Consider the following 11,209-nt stretch of genomic DNA (forward strand, 5'->3'; position numbering starts at 1 on the left):
CATTCATGCCAGCATGGATGACAGATGTTAAATGATGATGATGATGATGATGATGTCACATTAGACATCAGGAAGCTAAAAATACTGTGACACTCACCACCATCATTATTCAATATCCCTTTTTCCATGCTGGCATGGGTTGGATGAATTAAAAGCAACCAACGCGCCAATGGAGGAATAGGAGAGAGAAGAGTGTGACAGGTGATTTGAAATGGGGATTGAGGGGTTGAAGAAGAAACTAGGAGTGAGTCTGGAAGGAGGTGATAAGGAACAGTAATAGGGGAAACCTTGTGAAATGTAGGGGTGGAAATAAGGGGTATTGTTATAGCAGCTGAATGAGTTTGGGAGTGGATGTTATGAATTTGATTGGAAGACTAGATATTTAATTTAAAATTTCAAAAAGCAAGTTCAAATTTTTTTAACGTAGCAATTAAACTTTTGTTAGAGAATTATATCATGCACTAATTTATCTAATTATGGTCTTTAAATATTATTTTACTTATAAATTAATTAGGAAGAGCATGAGGGACGTCATTGCTTGCAATTTAACGAACCTTGTGTTACATTATTAAGTCTTGGTGTATCTCATTGTAACAGTATTAAATAAAAATAGCCATCTTTATATCATAATGTATATACACCATAATGTATATATACCACCTATGTATCATAATTTAGTGTATATATGCACCGTTGAAAGAGAGGATGTTGTGGTTCTTTTGTCTGAGATCAGTTCCAAGAAGGCCAAAAAGTGTCTGATGCTCTCACGAGTCATTGCTGAGACAATATTTGCCTTGCTCTAATATTGTTTTTTACTTGACATATCCCTGTAAAGATTTTCTTTCAGACAAAAACCACAGCGCCATTGCCTCTCGATGTTGTATCTATTAATATGGTTCCCAGTTGGCCATTTTATTATCAAGTCTGTTCTATAAAAATGTATTTCCTCACCAGATTATCTGAATGTTCACTGATCTTTTGCTGAATCTGTTGCACTTTCTTACAATTTCTTTTCTTACTAACAGAAATGTAATGAAAGTGTTTTTACATTTTAAATGTTTTTTGCCTCTGAATCTTGATGGGTTGGTGGTTTCTTCAAATCTATAAATCAACAAAAGGTTGTTGGAGCCTGTATCTTGACTGTTGGATTCTAATTACTTTATGAAGCAATGGAAATATATGATATCTGGATAATCTATAAAACTAGAGAAATCAATTTTGTTTAGGCAAAGATCTTGACAATTCTAGTTTTCTGAAGTTTTTAATCTTACTTAATGATTCTTGATTTAATTTGGATTAATTGACTTGTCTTATGGAATTCTTTGTTTCAGTTCTAAACATTAATTCTACACTCACACGCACACACTTACTTTTCTGAATTGACTCTTTTTCGGCAACCAGTAAATAGTTAATAACTAGTAGTCATAGTAACCATTAAAAAAAAACATGTATTGAGAAACAGTTTGTGTTAACTGGAGCAGATGGGTTCAGTTCATCCCTGTGTGTGTGTGGGGGGGAGCACTGCCGGGATCATTATCGTTACAAGGGCCTTTCTCGTTTGTGGCTGGCAGCTTCTGGTAGAGGAAGGTTGTTTGATATTATTGCTCTTGTTTGAGTTTCTTGTTGCCATGTTCATTCATCTGGGATCTTGGAGTGCAGGAGGTCAAGGTGCTTCTTGGAATCATCTCTCCCCACCTCATGGAGATTTTTCAGGGTTTTTGGCAAGACATTAAATAGCTGTTGACCTTTGAATTGCTGTACCTGGTTCTTAGTTGGGTGGGACCTTTGGAACAGTGGATTGGCACCCTGTTCAGGGGCTGGTATAACTCTCTTTGCCAAAGTTTGGTACTGTCTTCCATACTCTGCGTCTTTACAATATCGCATTCCATTTAGTGTCACTTTTAATGTTCCTTAATAAATGTGATGAAACCATCAGATTTTAGTGGCTTCAGCTTTGCTTTTTCCTTTGTGAAATCAAGTTTTATTTGGTTTGTTGTGTTGCCTTTTTTTTCCTCTCAGTGACCTTATTTCTATGTTTTTCTCCCCCCCCCCGCCAGCTGTTATCAGGCATTGATGTATGGTGTTTCATACAGACCTATACATTTGCATACATTTGAGCTTCCATATAAAACCAATGAGAGCTTTGTATGTCTAGCTGCTTTCTCAGCTTATTTGTCTCCAACAGTTGGCCCCGGTCACCTTTATTCCCTTCTCTCTTCTGGACTTTCTCGCTGCTGCTGCTGCTTTCTATTCTGCACCTCATCATCACTCTCTACAATCAGTTCATTCTCAATGCTGTACACTCGACCAGTTATTAGCAAATATTTTGCTTTTATTTTTTCCCCTCTTTCACAACTCTCTCTCTGTCTTTGTGAGAGAGAGTGAGTGCATTGTTTTATTCCTATAATAATTATTACAGGGGAACTGAGTCACAGCAGAGTCAACTCATAGTTGAAGGTTTGTAGTTTGAAGATGAAGAAAGACCGTTTTTCTTAGCATCTTCTTTCAATGCTCCAGTCTGTTTGGCTGTAAATGGATACCACACTAGCTGCCACCATTTGTGAACCTAATTATGTAGCATACCTTATTAAGCAAATTCTCCAAGTACAAAATACCCTGACTAACCTCAGTTAGTCAGGGTATTAGAGATAGATATAGAAATGGTTGAAAGAATTCTTGATCATAAATCTCTTTCCAATACAATTTTATGATTGATCACACTATGGCATCAGATTTGCAGCTAAAAATTAACCAAGAAGTCAGGATAAATCTCTAGTTTTAATTTGTCATTGTCTCCATCGATATCTACTGATCCTGAACTATCTGGGTCCTACTTTAGTCAAAGAAGTCATTGGTTTATGTTTCTCCTTCCAACAAGGTGCACACCTGGACATAGTTGTTTGTAGAAGACTAGCAGATGGCCATACGTGATAGACGAAGACAGTATCAATATTATCATATTGGAGAGAATATGTAAAGTGTAGATATTGATGAGTTAATAACAAACAATCATAAAATATAATTGATACATAAATCTCTCCACACTGCATAACTATTACATTAATCTATTTATTAAAAACTGTTCAGCTGCTCTATAACTATAAATAGTTCAACTGTTATCATTAAGTCTCTCTCTCTGTCTTCAGCTACCAGGCACCAGTGCCATCATTGCCATTACAACAACAAACACCAGAAAACATCTGATCCTTAAACAGTGTCACCAATCAATCATCCAAGATTGGTAGTTTTGTTGTTTTTTTTGGTCTAGAAAGGTTGGAAGGCAAAATGAACCTTGGCAGAATTTGAACTCAAAGCTCGGAAACTCAGAACAAATACTGTGAAGCAATCCAATGACTCTGACAATTAATTACTTTTATTACAATTATCAATATCTGATTTGTGATAGAAGCTATTGAAAATATAATGGATTAATGATAACAGTTGAACTATCCAGAGTTATAGAGTAGCTAAACGGTTTTTAATAAATAGAGTAAATGTAATAGTTAACCAGTATAGAGAGATTTATGTATCCGTTATATTTTATGATTGTTTTGTTATTAACTCATCAATATCTACACTTTACATAGTATCAATATTATCATATTGTAAAGAATGTCTTCATCTATGGCTGCTGTCAAGTGAAGATGAAAATGGATTTTAGTTATCCTGAAAACAATTACCCCAGTATTAGTATTATTATTTCCATTTTTAGTGTCAATGCATTTTTATCTTTAATTTTGACAATCATCATCATCATCATCATCGTTTAACGTCCGCTTTCCATGCTAGCATGGGTTGGACGATTTGACTGAGGACTGGTGAAACCGGATGGCAACACCAGGCTCCAGTCTGATTTGGCAGAGTTTCTACAGCTGGATGCCCTTCCTAACGCCAACCACTATTAATAATAATAATAATAAAAACTGAAATTATATAATTTTTTATAATAACATACCTATTTATTCTCATAATATTCTGGTCAACTCAAGTGTGAATATGTTGATGGTTGTTGTTTTTTGTTGTCAGAGAATGTCTCTTCTCTTTAAATGATGTGTATTCATAACACATGTGATTTATCAATGTTAGGGGACTTTCAGACACTGTCGTGTTTCAACCTTATTGTGTGTCTCCTCAGTCTAAACTATACCTCCAGACCAATGAATCTACCAACCTCTTGTTTATAGAAATCAGCAGCCAAATTATCTGCTGATGTCTGCCAACAGGTAATAATTGATGGGGTACACACAGAACAGGGAGAATCCAAACAATAACATATCTATTCATTCTTAGTACATACTGGCAAATTCAAACCTGAATATCTGATTGTTGTTGTTTTTTCATCAGAGCATCATCTCCCTTAATTTATTTTTTCAATTCCACTGAAGTAAAATTTATCCAGGTAAAAATTGGGGACAATAATCCCTCATTAAACCTGGTTTAAATTTTATTTATCTTTTACTACTTTTAACAGTTTATGATATTTAGTCACAAACAAGATCTGCAATCCTCTTGGAGATTCTTTCCCTTTTTTTGTTGATGAAAGTTTCAATGCCTTTTTTCTTTGGAATTCCTTTTAGATTGTATTCTCTACGAAATATCAAGACAGTGTTCAAGAAGCATACCTTCATGTGCTCCAAGAAGCCAACCTGATTCTGAGGGGTCCAGTCGTAGACTCTGAGATCGAATATTTAGAAGAATATCAAAATTTATTTGCCGAATCCTGCCAGAAACTCGGAGATTTCTATGCCTGGTAGTTTAATTATATTTTTATTTAAATTATTAATTTCATGTGAGATTAAATGATGCCTTAACATAAAAGATGTAATTATTCTCTGTGCAGCAAAATTGAAATGTTCTGTTTTAATTTGATCAGGCACCCTTGTTCAGACTGGAAACTTTGTCTACCATATTACAACATGGCTGGGATCACCCTAAAAGATGCTTTACAGAAAGCCTCTAACATTAATGAAAAAGATCAGGTCTGTATGCAACATGTTCCAGAGATTTTGATAAATAAATTGACTGAGTGTGGAACTTTAGCTTCCTAAGTTTAAGACAATAGAATTCAGGCTTTGTTTTCATTCTTTAGTAACTGTGAACAGTGTAAGGGAACTTCTTCAAAAGTCTTTCTTTAATTACTCCTGGTTTCAAATTGTTAGATGGGAATATAAATATCACCATATATATGTTAATACTTACAGTATGAGGTGAAGAATTCACATAAATGGTATATTACATGATGATGTTGCTTATAGAATAAAGAATCAATGATACCTAATTGATGACTCAATACAAATGATTGATTTTATTGAGATATCAAACTTTCATCTTAATATTTGAATTATAAGATTCAGCAACACTTGAGTATATTTAAATTGATGTTATACATTTTAAATTGAAGGAAGTGTGTCCTTGTCTTGTGTAAATCACAGACATTTCACAGACAGAACTCAATTTGGTTCACACATTCCACACTTTTCTGCAAACACATTGAATTTGGTTCTTTTTGCATATTTTTCCAAATACAAGAACAAACCTTTCTCTTTTAACAAAACTTTGTTCATAACCACAAAGTTTTCACTTAAATACATCATTTTGGTTCTAAGAAACAGATTTAGAATCTACAAGAAACCTAGACTCTGTTGCAGTTTAAAATCCTCTCCTGTCGTTTACATCACGTGACATATTTCTGATCTATGAAGGATATTGTTCCACCATCTTTGAATTGTGGGATGTCTATCAAACGTCTTTGATGCAGTCAGTCAAATGCTATAAACTGTCTGATTTCAATAAAGCTGGAAATTAGGAGAATGCTTGGCCTTTCAGAAGCTACAAGTCAGATAATAAGCATTTTTGTCAAAGGAAACATTAATCCTGAGTGAAATCCCTTAGGAGATTATCCAAAGCTTCAACAGTGTTTATTATTTCTCTATTTAATCTGTTTTATTTTATATTTCAGGGCATCTTCTTTAAACATGGAAAAGGGTTTCTCCATTATCTAAAAAGGAAAATTTTTGGAAATTCTGAACCTTTAAATCTAAGCACTGTAAGTATAATATATTTTATATATGTGGCTGTGTGGTAAGCAGTTTGCTTCCCAACTACACAGTTCTGGGGTCAGTCCCACTGCATGGCACCTTGGGTACATGTCTTCCATTCTAAACCCAGACTGACCAAAGCCTTGTGAGTGATCCAGTGACTGAAACAAGTAAAAGATAAAATACGTCTGTCTGTATGTCTGTGTTCTTTGTAGAATGTTTACATGAAGGGTTTTATGGTTTCTTTTGCAAAATATATTTTGTGATAACATCTGGGGAAGGAAAAACATCGAATGGATTGTTAAATGGGATCCCCACCCCCAAAACTGGAATCGGTTACAGTGGAGGTGGGGGGTCAGGTCAAAGAATATGATTGGTAAATATTGAAACTTCATTAAATTCAAAATGTTTAATGAAGAGAAAATCGGTTGAGAATGAATTTCTATTTACAGGTCATGCCAACCTAATTGTAGAAATATTTAACCTTCATAGGAATCAATTATATATTAATTATTATTTTATGAAACAAATAGATGAGTTTATATTTCAATGGTCTAATTATACCTAGCTATCTTCTTTACCTGTCTATCTTTCTATTTGCGTACATGCATGTCTGTATCAACCTACCTACCCACCTCCCTATCCATCCCCCCTCTCCTTCCTTCCCTCCATTCTCTTTCTATTTACTCTTCCAGCCACCCATCCTATCCCCTCTCCATCATCAATAATCTAAGCCATAATTACCAAACATCCTTCCTCAAGTCGGTAAATTCTAAAGGAATAAACCACACCTCTGTTTGCAACACAAAAAGCAGCATTTATTCCGTCATAAATAAATTATTGACCTTCCATTTACGACGGAGATGTCAACTTGACTTGTTTATTCTATATTTGGTTGCAATGTTTATTTGTTATCATGTGACATGTTAATTAATGTCTCAGTTAATTTGCATACACCATGAGAAGGCATAAATATAATGGATGAGTTTCAATTAGTCAGAGTAATTAACATATTAAATTTTCAGCATTTTTTTCTGTTCACATGACAATATATGATGTTGTTGACCTTCACCCATACTTCTGCATGTGTGTGTGTGTGTGTGTGCATTCATGCATGCACATGTACATATATGCATATAAAATGCACTCATACACAATATGAAAAACTTATTTTTTGTGCATATTAACTGAGTCTAATAGTTATCCTTGTACAAAATATATCATCATTATCATTTGATGTCTGTTTTCTATGCTGGCATGGGTTGGAGAGGTCAAGAAGATATGAAGAATCACAGAATTGTATTCTCTTCTAATGTCTGCTTTGGCCTGCTTTGACGTGGATGTTGTTCCTGATGCCAACCACTATGGCACCAGCACTAGTGATGTCTTCTTGAACCTTGTGAGACTAACAGCCTAAAGGGAGGCCCCTATAACTGATGGAGAATAGAGGAAGGGATACCCCTGAAGTTTGCTAGATCCTGTCGAACTGTCCAGGCCAATTTCAGCATGGAAAACAATGATGATATATTTATCATCACCATTTAATACTCATCTTCCATGCCAACATATGCTGGATGGTTTGACAGGATCCAGTGTTCCCAAGGGTTGCAGAGCACTCCAATCTCTGTTTTCACATGGTTTCTGCAGCTGGATTCCCTTCCTAATGCCAACCACTCGACATGTGTGCAGATTGCATTTTTTGTGCCAGCAGCCCTAATGAGCTCACCTTATAGCTTCCGAGTCTACAAAATCCAATCGGTTGTGCACCAATGTCTGTGAATGCTGTTGTTCCACATTTGTCACCAGTTGAGTAAAGTGGTGATGATGTTGACATTCCTCATGGACATTACGTCTGGTTACTTTGCACTTTCTAAGAACTGTGGAGTAAAAATATAACTCGGTTGAAATCAAGTAAGCCTGGTAACAGGAAGAGTATCGAGTCATAAAAATTTGTCTCAAGTAAAACCCTGTTCAAATCCACCATCATCATCATCATTTAACATCCATCATCCATGATAGCATGGGTTGGACACTTTGACAGGAACTGGTAAGCTTGAGGACTGTCCCAAGCTCCACTGTCTTGGCATGGTTTCTATGGCTGGGTGCCCTTCCTAACAGAAACCACTTTACAGAGTGCTCCACTGGGTGCCTTTTATGTGGCACCAACAATGCTGAGGTCACCAAATAGCTTGCAAGACAAAGATCCTTCAACTGAGAGGGGAATAATATTGAGGGAGGACAGAAACAGGGGTCTTGTAGTGGAGGAAATACATGGTTACCTCTGTCAGAAGGGGAGAGAGAGAGAGAGAGAGAGAGAGAGAGAGCACACACAATAAAGATGTTGACATGTCAAGGAGGGGGATACTCTCAAGTGAGTGGGGGGAGTGTAAAAGTAGGGAGTTTGAGAAAGTTCAAGAGGGAGAAAGGAGGGAAGGGGGAATTTGGTCAGGGTGGGGGCGGCAACAGAATAGCAATGATACAGTTAACAGGAAGAGATGAGAGCAGTGTTGGGCTGCTGGAGTGAGGAGGCATGAAGGAATGATGTAGCTTGGTTCATTGGGGTAAGGTGTGGGGTAGGGTGTGTGAATTAATGTTACCTTTTGGTGGAATACACAGTGCTTCCAGAATTTAGTTTTGCTAAGGTGGGTGGGCCTTTTTAAGAACTTCATAGCACCAGGCATCTTAGTCCATTCTCATCTCTTCGGTGAGGCCCAACATCTTCAGATTGGTCTTCACTACTTCATCCCATGTCTTCCTGGCTCTTCCACTTCCACAAATGCCATCACACGCACACACACGCACACACACGCACACACACACACACACACACACACACACACACACACACACACACACACACACACACACACACACACACACACACATACACATGACGAACACAGTATTGTAACATAAGCAGCTGATATCTCTTCATTGGGTTGAATGTTATAAATAAATCAGGTTCTTTGTTACTTGAAGTAAGCTGTTGAGGTTTTCAAACTGAAATAACTTTCTCTCTCTCTCTCTCTCTCTGTTTGTCTGTCTGTCTCTTTCTCTCTCATCTCTGTCTGTCTCTCTCTCTCAATCTTTCTCATCTGTCTCTCTCTTTATTTCTGTCTCGTTATTACATGAATTGTGCATGAAGATTCATTATTTTGTTGTAATATGTTTGATAAAAGTTTGAACTCATCATCATCATCATTATTATTATTATTATTTTTATTATTATTATTATTATTATTATTATTATTATTGTCAGGGCAGTGGGCTGGCAGAATGGTCACAGCTCAGGACAAAATGCTTAGTGGCACTTCTTCCAGTTTCATGTTCTGAGTTCAAATTCCACGAAGTTCCACTTTGTTTTTCATCCTTTTGAGGTCATTGAAAATCATTACCACTCAGGTACCAGGTTCGATGTAACCGACTCCCTCCTCCCCCTCAGAATTACTGGCCTTGTGCCTAAACTTAGAAAGAATTACCATTTTGGTCTTCTTGCCATAGAATATATTTAGATCTCAACAAGGCCGTATAAAGGAATTGGTTTCTGGGAAGGATGAGACTAATCCATGACATGTTCCGACATGCTACCTACTCTGTCTCAACAACAATAATCCTTTCTACTATAGGCACAAGGCCTGAAAGTTTGAGGGGAGGGGCTAGTTGATCACATCGACCTCACTACTCAATTAGTACTTATTCTATCAGCTGTGAAAAGATGAAAGGCAAAGATGACTGTGGCAGAATTTGAATTCAGAACATAAAGATGAGCAAAATGCTTCATTCTGCCCAACAGGCTAACAATTCTGTCAGCTTGTCACCTTAATAACAATAACAATAATAATAATAATATTAATAATAATAATAATAATGAGTGGTACAGGTGACATCCAGAGGATGTCGTAAATAGCAAGGGTTTCACCATCCTTTGGAACTTCTCAATACAAACTGACTCCAATTGACCAGACATTGTGATCAAGGACTACAACAGAGGAACTTGTCTGTTAATAGATATGTCTGTCTCATGAGATCAAAATGTTTCAAGAAAGGAATACGAGAAGCTTTCTCACTCTAAAGATCTGCAAATTGAAATCACAAAAATGTGGAAGCTTAGTAGTGCGATAATATCAGTAGTAATTGGTGCATTGGGATTGATAAAGAAGGGAGCTGAGAAGTATATTAAGCAACTCCCTGGTAGCTCCAATCTCCGGGAACTACAAAAGATATCCTTGATGGGTACAGTCCATGTACTATGGAAAGCACTCTCCATCTAAAATGGAATAAATGTGGTTATAATTTTCGCATGCATAGCAAAACAAAAGTGCCCTTGCTACTCATGGCTTCTGGAGGATGCCCGGTACTAAGGCAGCTGAAATAAAGTTATAATGAAAAGAAACCATAAATAATAATAATGATAATAATGATAATAATAACGATGATGATGATGATAATGATAATAATAATAATAATAATAATTACAGATGCCTCTCTACTTTCCTTTCTTCGATTTATCTTTTACTTATTTCTGTCATTTGACTATGGCCATGCTGGGGCACCACCTAGCTGAATAAATTAATCCCAATATGTATTTATTAAATGCTGTTACTTTTTCTGTTGGTTTCTTTTGCTGAACTGCTAAGCTATGAGGACATAAACCAACCAATAGCACTTGTCAAGAAATGCAGGGAGGACAACACAAAACATGCACATTCATTGATGCATGTGTGTATGTATGTATGTATGTATGCAGTGGGCTTCCACACAGTTTCCATCTACCAAATTCACTTACAAGGCATTAGTTATCCCAGGGCTGTCCAAGATGCTGGGCAGTGGGACAGAACCTGAACCCACTTGATTGCAAACTGAGTTTCTTAACCACACAGTCATGCCTGCACCCCTTTTTCTTATACATTGTTTATATATATATATGTATGTATATATGTATGTAAAAGCACCATTCAGGTGTGGTCGATGTCTGTGCCACCCGACTGGCTCCTGTGCCAGTGGCACGTAAAATGCACTCACTACACTCTCAGAATGTTTGGCATTAGGAAGGGCATCCAGCTGTAGAAACCTTGCCAGATCAGATTGGAGCCTGGTGCAGCCTCAGTCCTCAGTCAAACCGTCCAACCCATGCCAGCATGGAAAGCAGATATTAAATGATGATGATATAT

The 11,209-nt window shown here is 36.7% G+C and overlaps 1 protein-coding gene across 1 annotated transcript in view; it reads left to right on the forward strand.

The window, feature by feature from the left end:
• Window positions 1-11,209, forward strand: part of LOC106867340 (BLOC-2 complex member HPS3) — a 58,588-nt gene that overhangs the window by 21,913 nt on the left and 25,466 nt on the right. Inside the window, exons 8-10 of the mRNA XM_052966821.1 lie at window positions 4,578-4,750; window positions 4,874-4,979; window positions 5,960-6,070. Of these exons, the coding sequence (XP_052822781.1) occupies window positions 4,578-4,750; window positions 4,874-4,979; window positions 5,960-6,070 (390 nt within the window). The remainder of the gene's footprint in view (window positions 1-4,577; window positions 4,751-4,873; window positions 4,980-5,959; window positions 6,071-11,209) is intronic.

Source organism: Octopus bimaculoides, chromosome 3, assembly GCF_001194135.2.
Source record: "Octopus bimaculoides isolate UCB-OBI-ISO-001 chromosome 3, ASM119413v2, whole genome shotgun sequence".
Lineage (NCBI taxonomy): Eukaryota > Metazoa > Mollusca > Cephalopoda > Octopoda > Octopodidae > Octopus > Octopus bimaculoides.